The sequence below is a fragment of the Phaseolus vulgaris genome, chromosome 2 (assembly GCF_000499845.2).
Source record: "Phaseolus vulgaris cultivar G19833 chromosome 2, P. vulgaris v2.0, whole genome shotgun sequence".
In the NCBI taxonomy this organism is placed as follows: domain Eukaryota; kingdom Viridiplantae; phylum Streptophyta; class Magnoliopsida; order Fabales; family Fabaceae; genus Phaseolus; species Phaseolus vulgaris.
The window spans coordinates 12409285-12434673 of NC_023758.2; the positions used below are offsets into that span (position 1 = coordinate 12409285).

General features: G+C 33.7%; 2 protein-coding genes and 1 non-coding gene across 3 annotated transcripts; 2 read left to right on the forward strand and 1 right to left on the reverse strand.

The window, feature by feature from the left end:
• The first annotated feature begins 1674 nt into the window (after positions 1-1674).
• On the forward strand, positions 1675-6456 carry LOC137810706 (hydroxyproline O-galactosyltransferase GALT6-like). Its single transcript, XM_068612113.1, has 7 exons — positions 1675-2664; positions 3575-3807; positions 3886-4176; positions 4292-4420; positions 4531-4704; positions 5576-5683; positions 5868-6456. Exons 1-7 carry the CDS (start codon positions 1878-1880, stop codon positions 6075-6077), a joined length of 1932 nt encoding a protein of 643 aa, XP_068468214.1. The 5' UTR covers positions 1675-1877; the 3' UTR covers positions 6078-6456.
• A 13429-nt stretch (positions 6457-19885) lies between these two features.
• Positions 19886-21287, reverse strand: LOC137810707 (wall-associated receptor kinase 5). Its single transcript, XM_068612114.1, has 2 exons — positions 20309-21287; positions 19886-20208 (listed from the first exon to the last, which is right to left on the reverse strand). The coding sequence occupies exons 1-2, from the start codon at positions 21138-21140 to the stop codon at positions 20153-20155; spliced, it is 888 nt and encodes a 295-aa protein (XP_068468215.1). The 5' UTR covers positions 21141-21287; the 3' UTR covers positions 19886-20152.
• A 2214-nt stretch (positions 21288-23501) lies between these two features.
• On the forward strand, positions 23502-23572 carry TRNAG-GCC (transfer RNA glycine (anticodon GCC)). The gene has a single exon. It is a non-coding gene; the product is annotated as a tRNA-Gly (tRNA).
• Positions 23573-25389: the final 1817 nt, after the last annotated feature.

The window sequence follows — 25389 nt, forward strand, 5'->3', positions numbered from 1 at the left end:
TGTTGGATTGATCGAAAATATTTTAGGTTGATCAAAATTACACCAGAGAGCACCCAGGAATTTTGGATTGAACGAAAATATTTTAGGTTGATCGAAATCACACCACAGAGCACCCAACAATTTTGGATTGAACGAAAATATTTTAGGTTGATCGAAATCACACCACAGAGCACCCAGGAATTTTGGATTGAACGAAAATATTTTAGGTTGATCGAAATTACACCAGAGAGCACCCAGGAATTTTGGATTGAACGAAAATATTTTAGGTTGATCGAAATTACACCAGAGAGCACCTAAGAATTTTGGATTGAACGAAAATATTTTAAGTTGATCGAAATCACACCAAAGAGCACCCAAGAATTTTGGATTGAACGAAAATATTTTAGGTTGATTGAAATTACACCAGATAGCACCTAAGAATTTTGGATTGAACGAAGATAGTTTAGTTTGATCCAAATCACACCAGAGAGCACACAAAATAACAAAGTCTCTGCTATAGCTGAAATTACTCTAAATCAAACAACCCAGACTTAACAACATTATAATTGTATAACAACAACCATATATCAATTTCACATTCAAATCTCAATCAATTTCTAATATACTTAAAACAAACAATTCTGGAAGAAAGTTTGAGACTGGTGACCACGTCATCCTCACATCCAGATCTTCTAGCCTAATCTTCTATTGGAAATTAAGGCTAGCTTCCCTTACCTAAAAATTAGCAAATATTCGCTAAGAGCTCCAAATCCACCAAGAACTTAATGGTAACATAATCTGCACCACAGAGTCCTAATAAAAAATCTAACTATATCATTAGGACCTTGAGCTAACAGATATTAACCCTGAAGCTAAAAAGGTCACATGCAAAGCAAAGACAAAAACAACCTAACAAGTTCAAAATTTGACTCAAAGAGAAGAGCAAAAATTTACTCTATCAGATATTCTGATCGGACAGTCTTGTAGTACTCACTGTTAGGAATCTGATGAAGGACTCTGATCTGATGAACGAGGAAGCCAGAATCTTAGAGGGAAGGGAGAGGAAAGGAAAAGAACTTTCTAGAGAGATGATGGTTCTTTTTAAAATGAAACCTGAATAACATAATTTCTATTTATATCTTTTAAATTTAATAATAAAATATTCAGATATTATTTTAATTTTACCACTTCTACTCTAAGACTATTTTTCTCAATCCTTACATAATGTAATAATCATTTTCTCAAGTACAAAATCAAATAGTTAATACTTAATTAAAAGTCATAATTTTTTTTTATGTATAATTGAATTAAAACTTAATTAAGCTTTTCTTGTATGAGTTATTACATTAAAATAATTACTTAATCATTTTCAGTTTTTGAGCTTTATGAGATATAGAAAAATGAAATAGAATTAATTTTGATTTAGTACAGTGAGGACAAAAGATTCTGATCATGAAATCTGCATTCCATGTCTGCATTACATTGCTGTGTGGTGTGGCCCACTTTTCCTTCTGACGATGTCGTTTTCAGCTTCCAAAATAAACAGAACAGCCCCAACTTCCACCAGCACAGTGCCATAGTAGCCACTGTGATCTCCTTCACCTTTATTTCCTATGCCATAATAATAATAATAAAAATAAAAATAAAAATAAAAATAATAATAATATAAATAAGAATTAAAAACTTTACACAAATAAGCACAACATAACAAAAGCTTTTCATTTGATTCATTGATCCATTAATTTCCCCTGTTTTCAGCATTTACACTCATGTGATTGACACAAGACGAAGGCTTTTCCACTTTCTTCCCTGTACAACTTCAGTTCTCTCTTCCTTAGGGTTTATACAAGCTTTCACAAAGGGAACTCCATTGATTCTGTTCTTCTGGGTCCAAAAAAATGAAGAGGGGTAGTAAAGTAGACCTGTTTGTTCTGCCCAACAGGCTCACACTGCTTCAGATTTTCATGGTGGTGATGCTCTTTTACTTGCTTTTCATGAGCTTTGAAATCCCTCTCGCTTTCAGAGCCGGGTTGGGTTCCGAAAATGGCGCTGTTTTCCTCACCGACGCATTGCCCATGCCCGTGCCACTCTTGCTTGAAGAACCGGATCATGGGGTACAAATTCGCGGGCCCAGAGGGTTGAAGTTGGAGAAAGTTTCCTCCTTGATGTTCAACGGGAGCTTCTCGGAGGGTTCGGAGCTGCACAAGGTGGCGCGGCACGCGTGGGTCGCTGGAGAGAAGCTGTGGGGGGATGTGGAGAGTGGGAAAGTGAAGAGCTTTGCAAAGGTGACGGTTGAAAACGGGTCGGACTCGTGCCCGAATTCGGTTTCGGTTTCCGGGGCGGAGTTTCGGGGGAAAGGGGTGATGGTGCTGCCGTGCGGACTGACGCTCTGGTCGCACGTGACGGTGGTGGGGACGCCGCGGTGGGCGCATGCGGAGAGGGACCCTAAGATAGCGGTAGTTAGGGAGGGGAATGAGGCGGTGATGGTGTCGCAGTTCATGATGGAGTTGCAGGGGTTGAAGGCTGTGGACAAAGAGGAACCGCCGAGGATTCTGCATTTCAATCCTAGGTTGAGAGGGGATTGGAGTGGGAAGCCTGTGATTGAGCAGAATACTTGCTATAGGATGCAGTGGGGTTCTGCTCTCAGGTGCGAGGGGTGGAAGTCTCGTGCGGATGAGGAAACTGGTGAGTCTTTTTCTAAGGTTTTTTAAACGTCTTATTATTATATTATCATCATTTCTCTGTTTATTAAATTCATAGGATAGGACAAAGGTTAGGTGAAGTATTGTTGTCCATGTTTTGGGTGTTGGTCTCGTATCAGAATTTAAGTTTCACTCTGATAATGTGCGTGGACGTTAGTGGCAAGTGTTTTGGGATGAGGAGTTTGCCGACTGTGTGGGTTAGGAAGTGGATTTTGGGGTTTTCATTGTAATGACAATGGGGGCACTCTTTGGTTCGTGAATTTGTTTTAGAATGGGGACTGTTTGTTGTGTCAGATGAAAAAAGTAAAACAGATTTAGATGTGATCTTATCTTTTTACATTATTGAACCATTGTGTTTTGTTAAATTAATAAATGTTGACTATCCTGACTTGGTTTTTAACTGAGCAAAATGGCATTGGGGAGTCCATGTAGCCCACCTCACATGGTGGGATGGCTTGTGTTGTTGACAGTGAGGACTCTTTTTTGTTCATTGGAGTTGATTTTAGAGTGGGGACTGTCTGTGCTTTGAGTTGGAAATGACAAAAAGGTTTTAGTTTTGATCCCATCTTTTCAATGTTAAATTGGACTATTTTGACCTGGTCTTTAACCCAACAAAATGACAAAATGTAGCTAACTTCCCTTAGTGTTCTAAGGCATTAGTCGTTGTTGTCTATGATGACTTTGGATACCCTGACTTGATGAATGTCAATGGATCTCGAATTTAAATTTAAAAGAGAAGATCTAGAAGATTTTCATTCTGTAGTCTTCAATTTCATTCTCTTTTGTGAATGTGGACATCTTGCATGCATTCTTGCATTTTCTTTAACTGCTGTGTGTCTTAATTCAAGGGACATTTTTTGTTTTTGCTGAAAATTTCTTATTTTTTTGTGAAGTTGATGGACATCTAAAATGTGAAAAGTGGATTCGTGATGACAACAATCGTTCTGAAGAATGGAAAACAACATGGTGGTTGAACAGATTGATAGGAAGAAAAAAGAAGGTGACAGTTGATTGGCCATATCCTTTTGCAGAGGGTAAGTTATTTGTTTTGACCATAAGTGCTGGCTTGGAAGGGTACCATGTTAGTGTGGATGGAAGGCATGTGACATCCTTTCCCTATCGCACGGTGGGTACACTAATCTTATCTCCTTCTGTAGGAATGCATGAATATCTTACATGTTTGTGTTATATTCATATTTCACAGGGATTTGCTCTTGAGGATGCTACTGGACTATCCATAAATGGGGATGTTGATGTGCACTCTATATTTGCTGCTTCCTTACCTACATCACATCCTAGCTTTGCTCCTCAGATGCATCTTGAATTGCTTCCTCAGTGGAAAGCTCCTCCTCTTCACAATGTGAATGTGGATCTTTTCATTGGTATTCTTTCTGCTGGAAATCATTTTGCTGAAAGGATGGCTGTGAGGAAGTCCTGGATGCAGCACAAGCTAATCAAATCTTCACATGTTGTGGCTCGATTTTTTGTAGCCTTGGTAAAAGATCACTGCATCATCTACACACCCAAATAATGATAATTTTTTTATTTATAATAATTATGTAGTGTTTTTTATCTTACTGTTTTTCTGTTTTTCCGTTTTCATATGATAGCATGCGAGGAAGGATATAAATGTGGACATAAAGAAAGAAGCAGAGTATTTCGGTGATATTATTATAGTCCCATACATGGATCATTATGACCTTGTTGTGTTGAAGACCATAGCTATCTGTGAATATGGGGTGAGTGATGAGAGAGGAGTTGAATATTGCTTATTTATGTACATATTTTAATATTTTATCATCTCTTAGCTTGCATAATCATTTACCGCTATTGAATATGCTTCTTGCAGATTCATACAGTGGCTGCTAAGTATATCATGAAGTGTGATGATGACACATTTGTCAGAGTGGATTCTATCGTAAATGAAGTAAGAAAAGCTCAAACTGATAGAAGTCTCTACATGGGAAATATGAATTACCACCACAGGCCTCTTCGCTACGGGAAATGGGCTGTAACTTATGAGGTACAATTTTCATATCAATTACTCTTGAAGTACGGATCTCTATTTTGAAATCTGTTTATAATCATACAGTTCGCCTTTGTTACTGTGTGTTTATTCTGTAATTATCATGAAATGTTGTAGGGTGGTCTCAGTGTACCAGAATTTGAACTTTTCATTACTGGTTGTACGGTTACTGATTGTTTCTTTTATAAAAAAATGTATCCCTTTTATTTGAGTGTTATTAATGCTGGTGCACAATTTTCCCCTTTTAGCTAAAATCAGTTTATTAGTGGCATAGTTATCTATAGCACACTATACTATAGCAGGATTGGAGTTGCCATGGGCTGCTCCAAGTTTGAATAACGATCTACTTTTTAATAGCAGCCATAGCAGCACTAGAGTAAACTTTCTAATATCCATTTTTTCCCTCTAATCAGCATGATTTTGGGAAGACTTTTAGGGGCAAAGGTGAGATCTCTCTCCCTTTTTAGAATCTAAGAAAAGCTCATTGGATGTAATTACCCTTTGCTTCTTTCAACTGTGCAACACCAACACTATTCAGCCGTTCCCCACCTATCTCCAGTAGTATTTCCCACAGCACCCACCTTCATTCATTGCTCCACTCAGAAGAACTCTGAATCATCCCTATTCTTAATTCTCAACCTTCTGGGTTCTTTTCTATGCAACATCTTCTTTCTCTTTTTATTGTATGTTTATTTGAAATATGAATGTTTTGAATTTGGTTTGTTTCCTTGACTCTTTTGCTGTTTCATGGTGTATTTTGCTTGAAAACTATGGCCTTTTATTGTTAAAAACATATAATTAATTTTGACCTTTTTTTAAATTGTGGAGGCTCTTTTGACCCTTTTTTGTCTCTGTCCTTTACTTTCAGGAATGGGTAGAGGAAGAGTATCCTATCTATGCCAATGGTCCAGGTTACATAGTCTCTGCTAACATTGCTCAATTCATTGTATCTGAATTCGAGAAGCGCAAATTAAAAGTATGCAATGTTACATTTTCTTGACTATCTATTCCTGATTTCTATCTTCTGCTTTGGTGTATATGTGCATGTCTTTGCATGCATGCATACACATGGATTAGTTAATATCTCAGTTTTATTAATTCTAACATACACTGAAGGAAGTTGTTGGCTGTTGATGATACCCAATTTTTACATGGTGCAGTTATTTAAAATGGAGGACGTGAGCATGGGAATGTGGGTGGAGCAGTTCAACAGCACAAGAGCAGTAGAGTATGTGCACAACTTGAAGTTCTGTCAATTTGGGTGCATTGAAGAGTACTACACTGCACATTACCAATCACCGAGACAAATGACATGCATGTGGGAAAAATTGCAACATCAAGGAAAACCACTCTGTTGCAACATGAGATGACAAATGTGGTAGGTATAGGTGATGTGTAGAACAAGATGAAAGTGAAAGGAAAATGCACAGCTAGTTAGGCCAGATCCATGATTATAATATAGCTCTGTATATAAGAACTTTTTCTGAAGAGGGGGGTTTCGGGGGTTTTGCTTGAAAATGGTGAGGATTCTTGTGCCAAGTTTTTATGTTTTAGGTTTCCCCCTATTTTGATCCATACCCCTCCACCTAAAAGAATAGACGGTGTAGGTATATCATGGTACATCTTACATAGAGTTAAAGTTGGATGCTACAGGGTTCTGGTAAAGGAACAAACCAATGGTTTGTAAATTTGTAACATGGAGCAAAATGGCGCAGAAGCAGAATAAATTACTTCTCTGCTTTCACTTCATTTTCCTATGTTCTTTCATGCATTAAACAAGTTGCTATCTTTCACCTTGAACAGGTATTTACTGAGTGGATTTTATTTCTCTCAAGACAAAGATTGTATTTTAGAAGATAAAATGCACTTATAGTTGTTGATCAATACACATTTACAATGTCCTTTTATGGTGAATAACTTAAATTGTGATAAAAGATTACATTTAACTACTGACATTTAAAGAAAAAATATTAGAATTTAATTTAAAGATGGATAGAATATTAATAATTTAAAGAAGTAGATGATTATGAATATCAAATATACTTGTAAACATAGAATGTTAAGCAATGGTTGACAGAATTATATTTTGCTACTAGAAAAGGTAGTGTGAAAAAATCTCTAAAATAAAGAGAGGATATTAAGAATAATTATGTGGGAAGCAGGCAAAAGTGTTAAGAGACTAAGGTTGTAAAAGGGCAGGGATAGAGTCTTACTTAGTCATTATGTTTGCAATTTTTAAGTTTCATTATGTTTGTAATTTTTAAGTTTTGTCCTCAACTGATTTTTTTTTTTAGAATCAACTCTGTTATGGGCGGGACTGTTTTCTAAAAGACAAGGTTATTTTGTGTAAGAGTGTTGTTATGGGTAGGGGCAGCTTCAAAGTTTATGCTCTTTGATATGACTTATTTATAAGGGTTGAGACATCCTAAAGTGTCTCATTTTATTTTATTAATTCAATTTTGAAAAAAAAAATAAAAAAAATAATTAATTGGCAGCAAACTTTTTATTCTAATTTATAATATAAAGATAGATTAGTATTTAACAGTAAAAAGTGTTATACTCTTAAGTAAATGGCATCACTAAAATTTATGTTTTTTTTTATGTTTTGAACAGGGATTATTTATTTATTATATTTATATTTTCACGTAAAAGTAATAAAAAAAACCCTACTGTTCCGTTTTCATTTTGTCAACTCTGACCAACCAAGTTGACCCTAGAAAGATATTTATATATTTTTTAAATATAAATGTTACCAAACATTAAAGTCTATTTTTTTTATGTATTTCCTTAAATTTTTAGTCTTCTAAAAGAATCAATATATACATATAAATTTATTTTATAAAATTAATTACTCTAATATTGATATAAAAATTATATTCAAAGCAAAATGAATTATTAATATATTATTTAAGTAAATTTTAATAATTTAAATTATTTTTATAAAATAAAAATCTCGAACTTTCTTTTTGGTAAATCTATTTGAAGCTTTGTCAAGGCTGATTCTCTTTGCAACCAATCAATTTAGACTGACACCCAATTGTATATGCAGAAAAAAAAATACTAAAATGTCCTTAATGAAATCGAAATTAGGTTAAGTGAAATCTGCACCCAATCACAGCACCCAACCCCTCATTTTGTGGGCAAAACAGCAGCTGTCACCGCCTTCTTCGTTTTCGTTTTCACACTCAACCCAACAGCCACCGTCGTTTTCCGATTCTCCCGTTCGCATTTCTCCTCTGAGGCAGCAAAAGCTTCACTTGAACGAGCCCTTCAACGAACACAAACCTAGGAGCGAAGGACGTCCATTGTTGTGGTCACTGAGGCATTGTCTGTGAGGGAGTTCGATAACGACAGAGAACGAAGCTACCAAAGAAGACAATGTGAGTTTTAACATGTCCTGTGCATTCCTGATAATTTTATGCGGAAGTGATTTTTGACTTTCAGATTTTCTTATCCGAAAGTGATTTATCTACTGCGGATGGCTTCGTCCAGAAGGTTGTGTGTATACTTCCGCATCTCCATATCCATAACACATTTAACTCTTCCGGATATGTACATCCGCTATGCAAAACCCTATTCCGAATGATGATATCCGTAAGTCATTTTCCTTCTACGGACATGGACGTCCGGAAGCTTCAACTCCAAATGTTAAAGAAGACAAAGGCAAAATGAGGTTTTAAAAAGTTTGTCGGGTGCATGAAGCAATTGATTGGGGGTAAGAAGTAATTGTCCTTTGTCAATTCATTCCTAAATGGGTTTGACCAAGATTCTTTAAATGGTCTTAACTTGACTTGTGCTATTTTGATTGTTTTTCTATAATTTTTGGAAATTCTATTCATTTGGTAATGAACATTGTAATTGCATTCTACACCTAAGAATTTCAATCTGCACTCCTATATAATATTAAATGATCAATTTGCCCTTTCGAAAATAAATGTCCAATGTAGGTGGTAATGTGTTGGTTTGGAACATTTTGCAGGTTTTGTTCTTGGTGGTTGGGATGGTGTTGGTTTAGTTGAAAGGTGGTTGCTGGAGTTGGTTTTGATGAGTCTACATTTTTTCATTTTTCATTTTAAGTTTCATAATATACAACTCCCTGATTTTTTTATTGTAAATTTTAAAATGGTATAAGTTTTTTTTTATATATATTTAAGAACATAGAATCTAAGAATACAAATATGTATTTTGGAACGTAGAATCCAGAATACATATTTCTATTTCAAATTCTCTCCGAAATATAATTGCATGAAATTTTAACATTTATTTTGAATCTTTGTATTTTTTTCTTTATAATTGAAAATGTGATGTGATGTATTTAGTGGTATTTGTTGAATATAAAGATGCAATCTCAACTATGGAGCAAAATATTGGACGAAGTCGATAAGTTATTTGATATGGATGAGTCCAACATTATGAAGTTAGTGATATCTCAAGATGAATTGGTTGGAAGATACTATGTTCGACCATTTACAATTGATGAGATAAGTGTCTTTTCATTAATTATAGTTGAAGAATTGTGACATGTGATATTCTAAAAATGTGTTGCATATGTGTAGGTATTTGGTATGCGAGATAAATTACTTCAATGGGTGCATAAGATGACCTTTAAACTAGGTTTTGTAGTTGTCATATTTGTTAGAATACGTGGCTTGAAACAAGAGGGAAGGTGAATTGTTTTCGCAAAGCTTTTGCAATTACCGGTGTGATATGATTCCTCTAGCAAGATGTAAATGATTCTTTGACATTTTATGGAATCAACTTGAGTTGGAGAATGAATATGCACTTTTAATAGAATTGGATCAATGTTCTATGTTTCAAGAACTCACCAAAACTTGCATCAAACACCAAACTCACATGGAAGACCCATTTCTTGCCAATTGAACCGATTAAAAGAGGTAAGAATACAAATGAACCGATTAAATTGCTCAATAATGGAAATGAACCGAACAAATCAAGCTAGAAAAGAGATGAACCGAACATAAAGTGAAAAGGAAGCAAAGCACCGAATAGAAAGAAGCTAAGACATGTTTAGTAGTTCATATAAGCATGGAAATGAAAGGAAAGATGGAGAAGAGAGGAACTTATGAGAATGGAGAGCTTGGTTAATGGTCACGCCACTTGAAGTGTGAAGGCTCCAAGATAAGTGAGCAAATGCCGCCACTTGAGAGAACCAAGGCACTCAAGATAAGACAAGGTAGAGGAGAAGACAAAGTTCTCACACAATTCTCTCTCAATTTGAGTAGAGTTTCTCTATATCCAATTTCCAATCTGCATTATGAAGGACCTAAGCCCTCCTTTTATAGGAGCAAGGGCCGGTCATTTACATAGCTTATTCCCTAAGCTACCCAAAAAGCTCCATTTCTTCTTGATCTTGATCTCCATCATACTCCCCGAGTTGGAGAGAATTCGACCACGAATTCTGGAGACCTACAGAGAAAGGGGTTAAATCACTGATATTAAAAGTATGACTACCAAGGTATATGTATCAGGCATATATAATTCATAAACATTGTTATTAATCCTCTTTAGGACTTGGAAAGGTCCATCACCACGAGGCATTAGTTTGGACTTCCTTTGAGTAGGAAAACGATCTTTCCTCAAGTGAAGCCAAACCCAATCACCCTCATCAAATAACAATGCTTTTCTTCTTTTATTGGCAAGTTCAGCATACTTGCCAACCTTCTTCTCAATTCTCATCTTGATGTCTTTATGCAATGTTTTCACAAAAGAAGCCTTTTCATCCCCATCTTTGCACAAGACATCCTCAAGTATGGGAATAGGAAGAAGATCAAGAGGTGTTAAGGGATTAAACCCATAGACAACCTCAAAAGGAGAATGTGAGGTGGTAGAATTTACTACACGGTTATAGGAAAATTCAACATGGGGTAGTAAATTCTCCCACTCTAGGATTCCCGAAAATAAAGCATCTCAATAGTTGTCCCAAAGGTCTATTTACCACCTCGGTTTGACCATCGGTTTGTGGGTGACAAGTGGTAGAAAATAAAAGCTTAGTACCAAGCTTACCCCACAAGGTCTTCCAAAAGTGACTTAAGAACTTGGAATCCCTATCGGACACAATAGTTCTAGGAATACCATGCAAACGTACCACTTCTTGAAAGAAGAGGTTTGCAATATGACAAGCATCATCCACTTTGTGGCAAGGAATAAAGTGAGCCATCTTTGAAAAACGATCCACTACCACAAAAATGGAATCCTTTCCCTTTGATGTCTTGGTTAATCCTAAGATGAAATCCATAGATATGTCAACCCAAGGCATTGAAGGGATAGGGAGAGGAGTATATAAACCATGGGGATGCATCCTAGATTTAGCTTTGCGGCAAGCTATGCATTTATCACACAAACTATGAACATGTTTATGCATATGAGGCCAATAGAAATGTTCATGCAACACATCCAAAGTTTTTGCAACCCCAAAGTGACCCATTAAACCTCCCTCATGTGCTTCTCTAACAAGAGATAATCTAATTGAGCTTTGAGAGACACAAAGACGTTTTCCTTTAAAAAGAAAGCCATCTTGTATAAAAAAAATCTTTGTGTCCTCCTTTGAGACACTCTTGATAGATAAGAGAAATATCAAGGTCATCATGATAAAGATCCTTAATGTGATCAAAGCCAAGAAATTGAGAACCCAAAAGATTTAGCAAGGCATATCGTCTAGAAAGTGCATCGGCCACAATATTAATTTTGCCTTGCTTATGCTTGATCACATAAGGAAATTGCTCAAGGAATTCCACCCACTTAGCATGCCTCTTGTTAAGTTTGTTTTGGCTTTTCAAATATTTAAGAGATTCATGATCACTATGAATCACAAACTCTTTAGGAAAAAGATAATGTTGCCAAGTAAACAAAGCTCTAACAAGTGCATATAATTCTTTATCATAAGTGGAATAGTTGAGATGACTCCCCTTCAATTTCTCACTAAAATAAGCTATGGGGTGGCCCTCTTGAAGGAGAACAACCTCAATGCCTATACTTGAAGCATCACACTCAATCTCAAAGGTTTTAGCAAAATTAGGAAGGGCTAAAATGGGAGCATTAGTCAATTTTTCTTTTAAAATCTCAAAAGCTTTTTGTTGTGCTTCTCCCCATTGAAAAACCACATACTTTTTCACTATATCATTGAGATGTGCGGCTATTGTACCAAAGTTGGGTACAAATCTTCTATAAAAAGAAGCAAGTCCATGAAAACTTTGGACTTCATTCATAGTTGTAGGTGTAGGCCAATTTTGAATGGCCACCACCTTAGCTTGATCCACATGGACCCCTTTGCTACTCACAACAAACCCTAGGAATTCTATATGATCAAGTGCAAACATGCATTTAGCAAGGTTAGCATACAAATGTTCCTTCCTAAGGGTTTCTAAGACTTGTCTAACATGCATCCTATGGTCTTTCAAAGATAAGCTATAAATGAGGATATCATCAAAATAAACAACAACAAACTTACCAATGAAAGGTCTTAGAACATGATGCATGAGGCGCATGAAAGTACTTGGAGCATTAGTTAAACCAAAGGGCATAACTAACCACTCATATAAACCAAAGTTGGTCTTAAAAGCCGTCTTCCATTCATCACCCGGTTTGATAATGGAGAAGAGAGGAACTTATGAGAATGGAGAGCTTGGTTAATGGTCACGCCACTTGAAGTGTGAAGGCTCCAAGATAAGTGAGCAAATGCCGCCACTTGAGAGAACCAAGGCACTCAAGATAAGACAAGGTAGAGGAGAAGACAAAGTTCTCACACAATTCTCTCTCAATTTGAGTAGAGTTTCTCTATATCCAATTTCCAATCTGCATTATGAAGGACCTAAGCCCTCCTTTTATAGGAGCAAGGGTCGGTCATTTACATAGCTTATTCCCTAAGCTACCCAAAAAGCTCCTAAGCTCACGCCCCCCTACTAAGCTCACTCCCAAGCTTCTAGAATTTCCTAGACTAAAGCCTAAAGATGCTTTTACAAAAGAGGTGTCTAATGTTTCCCTCTAAGCACCTTTTATTACACAAGAAACTATCAAAAGAGAAAACAATCTTCCACTATTTCCTAATTCCTTGAATTTGCTTCTTGTAAGCCTATGAGGTGGGCTATTGACTCCTTGAGCGTCTACCACTTGGGCCTCTACCTCTTTTTGTCCTTGATTATTGGCTTCCATTTTCTTGAAAACTTCAATTAAATAAACTAATTGATTAATCTGTTCAACTACTGGATATAAAAAGCTTAACAATTATATAAACAAAAATTGAACCTGTTGATTTTATAAATCAATTGATTGTTTTGTGTGCAGAACACCGAAAAGAATATATATCACAAATATCATAGTAGGGAAGAGAAAATTCACACAAAAGAATTGTATTGATTCACTCTTAACCAAGAGCTACATCTAGTACTCAACACACCACTGAAAATTCATTAATGCAATTAAACTAGATTACAAAAACAACCAAGAGTAGTGATCTTGAACTCTTCAAGAACATACAACACCCTTAACAAAACATAAACTTTAGAAACATGTTTGAATCTATTTACAACACAAAAAGTATGAAATAATAAATTTAGAATACACCTTGGTTTTAAACAATTGAAGAACAGTAGACAAGATAACCCATAACCTACCTCACACTGTAACAATGATCCAAGATTTCGAGAATGATTCTAATGCTCTTTGATTTTCTCTCTTGAAAAATATTCTATAATCTCTTGTATTTGTTATTCTTAAAATGAAAAGAAAGTTATCTTTATATAGAATTAAAAGATTGTTAAATTAGTTTGATCATTTAATAAAATCTGTTTAAATCAATTTAAAAGATAGTTTGAAAATCAAAACAACATTATGATAAAATTCTTTAATTCATTTTTAAAACAAACTGATTGTTTTCATTTTCTATTGAAAAAACCCGTTCATTTATCAAAATAACTATTGTTTTTACTAAAGAAAAGATAAAAGAAAAAAATAAATCTTTAAAATCCTTTAAGTATTTTCAACCACTTGATACAATAAATTAATTTGTTAAAATAGTTATTGTAGTCATCAAACTTAAACATAAGCTATTCAAACGGATTTAAAATACGAATCAACTAATTAAAATTAACACAGTTTTGAAAAAAAAAACATTCAAAAGAGATTTCAAAACAAATTAACTTGAACCATATCCTAATTAACAACACAAAATCTAGTTAACTAGACACACACACAATATATTCTTCATGACAAATTTGTAAATCATCAAAGCCTCTTTGTTCAACAACATTTGTTAGAATTGTAGGTCTTAAACAAGAGGGGGGTGAATTGTTTATGAAAGATTTTTGCAAGTATAGAAGGTAGAGTGAATGACTATGAAGAATTAATCAATTAGAAAATTGTTTAGCCAATTAGAAAACTGGTTTTAGTTTGATTGCAGAAAATTAACCTGTTATATTTTAGAAACGACCGGTTGTTTATGAGAAACAACCGGTTGTTTATACCAGCAGTTTATAAAATCAAATATAAAGCAGTTTAAAGAGTGTAAGGAAGGAGAAATCCACACAGAGTATTTATACGATTCACTCTTAACCAAGAGCTACATCCATTCCTCAGGTAACCATTGAGAATTCACTAAGTAATCAAACCTTGATTACAAACAACACATCAAAGAGATGATCTTGAACCCTTCAAGAACACACACCACCTTTGGCAATCAACACACAGTTTTCATAACAACCTCTAAAACTGCACAACACCAAGTCACACAAAATTTCAGTTATTAAGAAAGGAATAAAATACACCTAGGTACAATCAAAGATTAAAGTATATAGAATACAGATAATCCTATTTCACACTTGAGAATGATCCAAAAGCTCTTTGAAATCTTGATAACTGATTTTGATTGATCTTTCTTAGTTAGTTAATGACCAAGAGCTTAAAACAACCTTTTTATACTCCAATCAGTTGGTCAAAGCATTTAATTCAAGAACCAAAATCAATTTGAATCATTTAAAACATATTTGCATAGCTTAATAGAATTCTGTTAAGGTTTTCATAAAATTAATCGATTGAAATCATGAATCAATCGGTTGAATTGGCTTGATAGCAAAGTCAAACAAAGTCAAGCTTTTTAAATCCTTTTCAAAAACCACTAAGTGTAAAACAATCGGTTGAATCGACATTTCAACAGGTTGAATTTTCACTTTCTTAAGAAAACATATCTTTTTCAAAAGGATTAAGATTCTTTTAACCTTGGATCATCACAAGGAGTGGATTAACAAATTCAACTACTTCTAGACACACACACAACCAATAACAAGGATATTTATGCATTCCACTTGGATTTGGAGGCATCAAAGCACCTTGTTCAACAATATTGAGGTCTACCAAAGAAAATGGACAACGAGAAAGGAACACTTGTGTGTTGTTAGGTTGTGAAAAAGGTGATAAGTATAGTAAATAGATAAACAATTTAGAAGTGACTGTAATTGATATAAGAAAATCTGTGTCCTTTTAAATTGCAGGACAAACCATTTGCCGATGGAGAACGTTGGGTGTTGAGGAAAATATGTGGTGCTCATAACCATGGATTGTCTAATACATTAGTTGGTCACCCTTATGTTGATAAATTAAAAGTGAATGAGCCTTCGATGGTTATTGACATGACTTAGGGTTTAATAAAGTCAGCAAACATATTACTTATTTTGAAAAAGCACGATGAGGATAATACTACAACAATAAGACAAGTTTACAATGCTAGATATGCATACAAGAGATCACATAAAGGAGACAAAATTAAAATGTAGCAGTTGATGATGTTGCAAGAGCGTGACAATTATATTCACTAGAGTAAGTGTAATGAGTTTGTACATCTTGTTACATATATTTTTTGGACACATCTGGATGAGATTAAGTTGGTGAATGCATTCAACATTTTCTTTTTGATGGACAACACATATAAAATCAACAAATACAGGTTGTATTTGCTTGAAATAGTTTGTGTGACATTCACGAAATTGACTTTCTCTGATACTTTGTGTTGTTAGCAACAAAGTGAGAAAACAACTTTATTTGGACCCTTCAAAGATTTATAAGATTGTGTTTAGGACAAATATGTTCCCTAAAGTAATTTTTAGTGACATAGATCTTGCTTTATTAAATTCATTTAGTAATGTGTTTCTCGAAGCCACCAACCTTTTATGTCGATTCAATAATAATAAGAATGTTAAATTAAAGTGTAAAATGTTAGTGGACTCTAAAGTTTTGGGAATTTGTTATCGATGCATGGGTCTCTGTGATGCATTTATGGAATGTGTGAAATGCTTTGAAGTTTTTTTTTCTCCATGGCCATTATTTTTCGAGTATGTGAATGACACATGGATCATTCCATACAAGGAAAAACTTGTTTAGTGTTGGATAGACACAATCATGCATTTTGGTAACAACGTCAAATAGGTAAAATAATTCAAATATATTTCTTAGTTATTGTTAATAAAGTAGGGTTAATAACTTGTTGATTTCACATTCATTTCATAGGGATGAATCTGCATTGGAGCCTTAAGCAAGTACTTCAAAATAGTATAGGAGACTTGTGTAACCATGAATAAGTTCACTATTTTAATATTCATCTAATTTGGGTTTTGGCCTTAATTTTTTTTCTACTAATTTTGTGTTTTTAGCTAGAGTGGACGATCTAACTAGATGATCAAATGGTTACATGTGGTTGATAGTCTAATAGGAGTGTCTGACTAGACGGTCGGAAGGAAGTCTCTACTACCACTATGAAAAGGTCGAAGAACGAAAAAGCCCAAGTTTCTTCTTTGAATCGAAACGGAAAACAAAAATCGAGTTAAATAAGTAGAGAATATAATATACAATATATCATAAACAAAATTGAAAGCAAATCATCTGCGAAGATACGAAGAAATATAATTTCAGATTAAATAGGAAAAAAAATCCAAGAATTTTGAAAAGCTGGAAACTGAGAACCATTAACAAAATCTAAAGTAGATTTTCTCAAGATCCTTGGAGCAGAAAACCTATAAAAATATACAAGTAGAACTCATTAAGCTTCAAAGTTTGATCGACATTTGAAAAACAAAGCATTAGAGTTTTTCATATTTTCTTCTCTGTAATTCTTTCATTTTGCCTCTGCATGAAAGACTAAACTCCTTTAATTTGATTCTCTTATAATTTCACAATGAATTATGCAATAATTTTTTCTTCTTCAAAATATTAATGTGTTAAATATCTGATCTTTTTCTGAATTTAATTGTTGTTATGTGGATTTTTTTTAACGCATGTTGATAATTTAATTATGTCTTTAATTGAACTCCCACTACAAGAAATATTGATGTTAGCCTCCCCAAAAAACCCACACAAAGACTAAAAGGGACACTAAACTCACTCTAATTATCATTTAGTGTCTCTCTTTTAGTCTTTGTGTGTGTTTTTTGGGAGGCTAATATCAATATTTCTTATAGTGTCTTATTTGGTTTTTTGAACAATCTCTTGGGTGCATGATTCAAGAGTTAAAAAATTAAAAATTTTATGAGTAGACGCATGAAGACAAGTAAGGTACTGAATAAAATAGTGGACGCATGTTTCATTAATGAGATTTGATTGTCTTTGGTTGGCGCATGTCTGATAATTCAATTATGTTCAGATGATTGAATGAATGATACATTTATCAATTGATGAAGAAGTCATTGTTGGAAAAGTTTGAGAGTCAACATGCTTTCTTTACTACTTTTGATCGTCTACTTTGTTGAACCAAGTGGTATTCAAGCTTTGAAGAATCCAAAACCCTTTGAAGGATGTTGAAGGTTGTGCTTGTTGTTGCTGAGTTGTCTTAGATAGGATCTGGGGTAGATTGAGTATTATAATTCACTCTTGATTGAATCCAAAGCATAGGCATTCTCAATCTTTTTAAAAGAAAAGTGTTTTTCAATCTAAGTGAAAAACAACCGATTGTTTTGTCGAAACAACCGATTGTTTTATACTTAAGTGTTTTTAGAAAATGTTGAAAACTGTTTTTCAAATGGTTGAGTTGTCAAAACCAAAACAACCGATTGATTCATGGAAACAACTGATTATTTGTTTTGGTACCATAACAGAAAAACTGTTTTGTGCTTTGACTAAGCATTAAATGATTTTCTAACTGTTTACGCTCCAGTTTTTAATGCTTTGACCAATCTTTAAAGGCAATTAATAGTTTGTTAATATTTGATAACAAACAACTTTGTTTTACAAATAGAAAAATAGATTTGGGTTTTTCAGTTTTTACAGATTTTGAAAGAGTTGAGATTGCTTAGAGATTGAGTTTGATCAAAGAGTGTGAGATAGGATTTTCTCTTGTATTGATTTCAGATTTGCTTCTGTAATAAGTGTAATCCTTGTATCTGTTGAAAGAAACCTTTGTGTGTTTGCTGAGAAGTGTTGTGTGTTCTTGAGGGGATCAAGATCAGCATTCTTAGTGTTGGTGTGTTGACCAAGAGAAGTGTGTGCCTTGAGGGGATCAAGGTCACTTTCTTGGTTGTGTTGTAAGTGATCTAGGTTTGATTGCTTAGTGGAATTCCTCAGTGGTTTCTGAGAAGACTGGATGTAGCTTTGGGTTTAGTGTGAACCAGTATAAACATCTGTGTGCATTCTCTCCATCCTTAATATCTTTAAATTCAGTTTTAATATTTGCAAACTGGTATAAACAACCGATTGTTTCTGCGAAACAACTGATTGTTTTTCTGGTGCTGTTGTTTTTTGCTTTGTGTTTTGGCAAACTGAATTTCTTATCATTTGTTTCTTGAAGTAATTTCATTCTTGGCTTAAAAGTTTGCGAAAACCTTCTTTAAACAATTCACCCCCCCTCTAGTTTAAAGCCATCCTTTCTAACATACTTTACTTTTTTACACAATAACTTAAAATCCCGATTTTTACTTTATTGTTATTGCTAATCTTATTGTTTGCATATATATTTTGGATATTGTTTGATTGATTTTACTATTGGATTCGTTGGAAGACGACTTGGGGTCAGATGACCTTATCACATTATATGATGAAAATAATGCAGGTGAAATTGCAAGATGGTTGTCTCATACCAACTACAAAGATACTTTTTGGTTTACATACTTTTGATCACTTACTCTTATGTGTAAGCTAAATTATGATCTTCATATTATGTTAGTATGATGCAAGTGTTTACACAAATGTTAGAAATTACACACATATGTTATTCATGCACTCAAACTCTCACTCTCAATTTTTTTCTCTCCAAAATATACAATCTAGAATATATTTTCTCAAGATCAACTTTATCATTTCACCCATGAGAGGGGCAGGTTGAAATTAAACAAAAACGACACCATGATAATTGTAGCATACATGTTGAAATTAAACAAAAACACCTGTTAGTTAGTTGTAGCATTGGGTAGGAGTAAAACGAATAAATGGGTCAAAAGTGACCAATTTTATCATCTGTTTAAAATTGGAAGTACCATTTAAGAGAAGCAGCTTTTATCCAATGTGGTCTATTTTGAACTTTTTCAGGTTCGATATTTTCAATCATGTTTCATTATTCTATATTCTTAATTTTTATATTAATACGTAGAAAATTTGTTACCATAATAATTACTCAGAATTCCATTTGAATTGTACTTATAATAATTCATGCTTATATGAAGACACTCAATTCACTCTCTAAATTTTAAAATTATATCCTATATCAATTAACTCTTGTGTATTTATACTTTGTAGATGTGCATATCTTGATCTCTTGGGTGCTATAGATGAAACTTGAAGGTGTGATGTCAAGAGAGTGCCCTATTGCTGTAAGAATAAATATGTAGGCTTAAAGCTTGGTGCACCTTCTCAAGTGATAGAGATAAAGCATAAAAAAGGGGACTTCACAAAAGTTAGAGATTCTTTGTTAGTGGATGGAGACTAAAGCTTGGGAATATCATTCCATATCCCTTCTTCATTGTTTACCAATCCACAGTTACAAAAGTTTCTACAGTTACTAAATTTTGCTCATACATTCTTCAACACATTTGGAATCAGAAAATTACCTTTTTTTATAAATTTTATCTTTTATTTAATAAGTTTTTCCATTGATGTTAAAAAGTATTTAGCTATCACTGCTCTGTTAATATTGACATTCCTTAATCATACTTAGGAATCAAACTCTTAACTACTTGAACTACTGTAATTGACATGCAGACAAACTATTATAAATTCCATAAATAAAGTATTTGGCAATCACCAAATTCTGAACACATAAATGAACTGAGAGGGTTCAAATTACAAGCTGCATGTGCACACATCTGTCACCAAATGACACAAGAAATGAATGGCCAAATTCATTTAACCAGAAAGTCATACATAACTTTCTCCCTAACCATCAAAGTTCCCAACACTCAAACTTGTGAAACCCTTCAGAAATATTTTGCTTGGTTACTTGTTTTGTCAAGATAACCTACAAGAAGAACCAAACGAGAGACCATGCCACTGGATAGATCAACCAAGCAACCCCTGAAAATAGAAGGGTCAAAACAAAGCAATTTTAGCATTGGCCATTTACTAATGAATAATAAGTTGTAGGTAGATAAAGGGACAAGGACAAATTGCTTACCATTTCTAAAACCATTATTAAAAGATGAGATGAAGTAACAGTCTGTTGTGGTGTTAATCCCATTAGGACAGTTGCAGATGAATGAGTTAAAGGCAACATTATATCCACACACTCCATGGCTCCTTTCACAAGCATCACATGAGCCAGGATAGTCATTTGTGACACTGAACTTGTACTTGAGTGCTATTCCATAGTTCCACTTTTCAGGATCCGATTGTTGATCATTGAAATTGTAAAACCCCGTGTAGGAAGGACATTGCAGCTTCTGCAGATCCATTTCAAACGATGGTCCAAGATTAACTGGTGTGTAAACACAGCATGATGAGATTGGGAGGTTGATGGTGCTAATAGGCCTGCATGAATATAGGAGACTACAAATTGGTGTCCCTTGGTCACATAGAAGCTTAGAGCTGCTTCCATCATCATAGCCATTTGATTGGCATATGGATGATGAGTTCATTGCACAGTCTACTAGAGCAAAGATGGTTGTATCAGCAAAAGTGAAAGGGGCGTCCCAATTTAAGCCAAAGCCTTTGCTAGGGACAGTGCAAGAGCATGTTGACATGGTGGGATCTGAGATGTATATGACTTGGTTCGCATAGTCAATTGAGGTAATAGGGTAGGAACCCGTGTGAGTGGTGAAGGTGAGCTTTTGTTGGCTACATGTCACATGTGATTGGAAGCGAGGGTCACCACAACCAGGGCCACTACCAAAAGGGTACTTGAGAGTTTCTTTGCCACAGTTTCTCTGGCAGATTTGAGATGAGATCAGAGAAGGGAGTAGGAAAAGGAAAATGGAGAGAAGAAAAAGTGAAGGGTGGCAAAATTCCATTGTTGTTGAGAGGCTGAGGGAGAATAAGGATTAGAAAAAATGGTGAAGCAAGAACAAGTTTGGTGATGCTGTTGATTCTATTTATTGAATTGTTGAAAGACTATAGCCTCTGGCAAGGTAGCACATGAATAATGACTTTCTGAGAAGAAACAATAAGGAACTTTCATTTTTGTTTTATAAGGATTTCTTTAGTGCGGTTTAACATTTTGATCCATAATTTTTCTTCTAGTAGTAGTTTTAGATTAATTAGAGGTTTTGGTTTTGCTGGTTCTTTTGTTATCACTATTTTTTGTCAGCACTTTAATTAGAATTCGGATTTGGTCTCTACCTTAATCTATTGCATGTTTCATTTAAAAATTGAAATGAAAGAAACCAACATGTTAGACACATTAATTGTTTCTCATCTCTAACTATGAGAAATCACATGATCATGTGCTTAACCAGACCTGTTAGGAGCAGCAACACAAGTCACAGGCAACTATATTTGGAGTCTAAAACCTTTGACTTTCATTATTCTATATCTAAAGCTACCATATATAACCCTTCATTCAGAAGGATTAGCATTAAGAAAAACTTAATGCAAATTTTATTTGGTTTAGTACATCTAACTCGAGTTAAATGATCAACCTTCAAGTCAATATGTACCATCTGTTATTTCTATTTTTTCTTTCATATATTTTGATATTTTTTTACTTTTCAATATTTTAATATATTAATTAACTAAACTAACCAATCCACTAACCCTCACATAAAAGTAGACTAAAGGAAGACTAGTGCTTCATGATTAACTGTTGAAATATATTGAAGATGGAGGAGAAAAAAATTCTTACAAGTTAAAAAAATGTGTTTATACATATACACACACTTCTTCACTCTTCAGTCCCCAAAACAAGGGTGGCCAAACATTTGTGCTTTAGAAGATTTATACTAAAATATACAAATAGAATATTACATTAATCATTACATTTTGTATTTTTTATCTGCTTTTCTCCAATCCCAATTTTTTTTCTTGCTATTATTATCCAATTATCATCCACTAATCAATTACTTAGTGCCTTCAGCCATTTGAACAAAAGTTGGTGGAAGGAGGAATATTTAAAACGCAAATAACTTTAGATGAGAATATATTCATCTTTTTATTTTTATCTCATCATCTATGATCATACCTTTCACTTTATGTGTTTATCTCATTCTTTTTTCCATCTCATTCACACTTCTACAATTCAACCTATTTCTTATCTATATCAACATTTCTTATGTAGTCAATGGTTTTGAGCTCCTTATACAATATTTCCACCATGTGATTATTCTCGACTTCACATGCACGTTTATTATTTTTTTGGCACTAATTCTTGCTGAATATTTTGTCTATATATGATTTTTTTTAACAATTTACATCAATTGCTTACGGAAAAAAAATGTCCCTTCAATGGAAACAAAATAAAGGAAAAAAACTACACTCCTCTCTTTTAAGATGCTTGAATTATTCTCTTATTCTCTCTTATGTTTCTTTTAAAAAACATTGGCAATTTAAAACTTGAAACATCTAGTAGTGGTAAATTTTCCAAATCTATCACCGACATAAGAGAATATACACTTTCTTGAAATAATATAATAAATTACTAAACTTCTAGTGAAAAATTATGCAAGTGTCTATTTCATCTTTTTCTACAGCTTCCAATTTCTCTAGTAACTAATTTCGAATATTTTATTCTTATCTCTAATATTTTAGAAGGAAAATTAAAATTGTAAATACATGTCTTATTTACATTAAAATGTATTTAAAATATTTATTTTATCTTCTAAGATCATGTATAGATATTCAAAACTAGTTTCTTCTTCTTCTTCTTCTTTTTTCTACGGTACAAGGAGGAAGTATGCATCCATTATGTTTTTATTTATTTATAAGATTTCAACTTAAGATATTCAAACTCAGTATCACTTTAATTTAATATATTAATATTGGTTACTAAGTAGTAGTCATGTTGAAAATTACTACAATAGAAAAATATCTAATTAAAATGCGGTATTTACATTAAAATCGATTATTTGAAAAATCTATGTTTGGGGATGAAAACCTCTTAAATTTAGACTATGTATATGCAAGGAATCTTATTCATTGAGGTAACAAAATTATGAAGAAAACTTCTAAATCAAAATAAGAGAAGAAAAAGACACTTAATCTCTGTGAACAAAATTATCTGTTTTCAGAATACCTAAAAATTCAAAGTGAATAATGGAAGTGGGTCAGAAAGAAAGAGTCATAATTGGTTTTACAATAGGTTGAATGAAACTGAAAAAAGAATTAACGTAATTTGTTCAATATGATTTCATGGCTTCAGCAGAAATCAAGTATCAAAAGCACCAGTGGTCTAGTGGTAGAATAGTACCCTGCCACGGTACAGACCCGGGTTCGATTCCCGGCTGGTGCAATTTTTTTTTCATTTTTGTGCATAAAAGTTTTATTTCATAAAGGTTACTTTAAAACGATCTTAACACTCTTTTTAATAGGTATTCTGAGATAAATTTAACATGTTTCCAAATTATAATTTCGAGACACCTTTTAACGAGATTTACTATTATGAAATAAATGATTTTTTCTAAAAATGTAATTTTTTTTGGAATATATTTACAGAAAACGGAACAAATTGGTCTTTTTATACTTTTGGGTCGTAGGAAAAAAAGAGACAAACTTTACTTTCTCTAATCCCATTTTTTCTTCTTGCAACTCCTAATCTTTTAAAATTCCACTTTGCCATTTCTGATTTATATCTTCTTCAACATCCAAAAGTTGCCTCAATTTCCTCTCCGACCTGTGCACTTTCATTTTTTATAGCTGCTTAGGATTGTATTTAGAAAGATCAAGGTTTTGTAGTGGTTCAAGTTAGCTAATTTTCATAGGTAAGTTTTTTTTTTCAATGGATTCGAGCAATCGTAAAGTTCCCATTAGTTTGAGTTATTTTTAGATCTTGTAATTTAAAGTCTTTTAAATTCAACCATCGATAATAGAAAATTACTTAATACATTTTAATTATAGATTGTATAATCGGAAAGACAAATAGTTATATTTTAGATTGTACAATTCAAAGTTAGAGTGAATTATTGATGTCAATTGATTTTAGGATTGCATATTTTATGGTGACACTTTGTTTATGATTTTTATTTTAAGCAGAATATGGTAAGAAACCCAAAGAAGATTCTCACTGGACACGAACTTAACCAAGTGGTTAAGTAAGTGTGAAGATTCACTTCTAGAGCAAAGAAAAAACACAATATAAGGTGATGATGATGATGATGTGCAAAAATTAAAATAACATAAGATGGATGGAAGCAAGATGATGACCGAATAAAAAATGAAGAACAAATAAGAAAATGAAAATGGAATTATGGAAGGCGTAATGGAAGAAAGAAAAAGAAAAAGATGAGAGAAAGCTTATGGAATGGATGATGGATCACGCCACTTGGAAGGATGAAAGCTTCCAAGATGAGTGGTGAAGAGACGCCACTTGAAGTGCACTACACTCACAAGATAAGACTCAAGAACCTTTCGGAGACTAAGCTCACTAAACACTCTAACAAAGTTTATTTTCTATTCAAAATTCAATGTGAAGTACATGAGACAAGGAACTTTATTTATAGGAGAGAGTGTATCAGAGAGCAAGATAGAGGGGTAGGGATGTCATTTGTGAGAAACCTTCTAGAGAGTAGGTCAAAGTGGAGTGTCTCCCAAACTAGTCTACATCTTCTAAAAACTAGGTTAATAGGCGGTTTGGGAAAAGGGTTTCTAGAAGCTAAATTTTTGGTGGGTTTGGCATAAGCCCAATATTATACTAAGTACACCTATTCTAGCTTATTCTTCTAATTGCACCCCCAAAGTGAGTCCAATTTATTTGCGTAAACTTGTCTTGTGAAAAGACTAGAAGGAAGAACATCTGATATTCTGGTTTATGTTTGGTTCTTCTTCTGTTGAGGCTCTCTTGAGGTTTGGTGGGACTTGATCTTGTATGCTGAGATGAATGACCTAATTGTGAAGTGTTTTTGGTCATCTGCTTGTCGAGATGGTTTGTATAATTTATCTTCTACATTGCACAATCTGAGAGAAACATAGCCAAATAAAGAATCCTATTTTATAAAATATAAAATTGTTATTATACTTAGAGAATGTGGAATCTATAACATACATTTGAATAAGGAACATACTTATGGAATGACCAATCCTCAAGTATGTTTTTGACCTTCAAATTTGGTA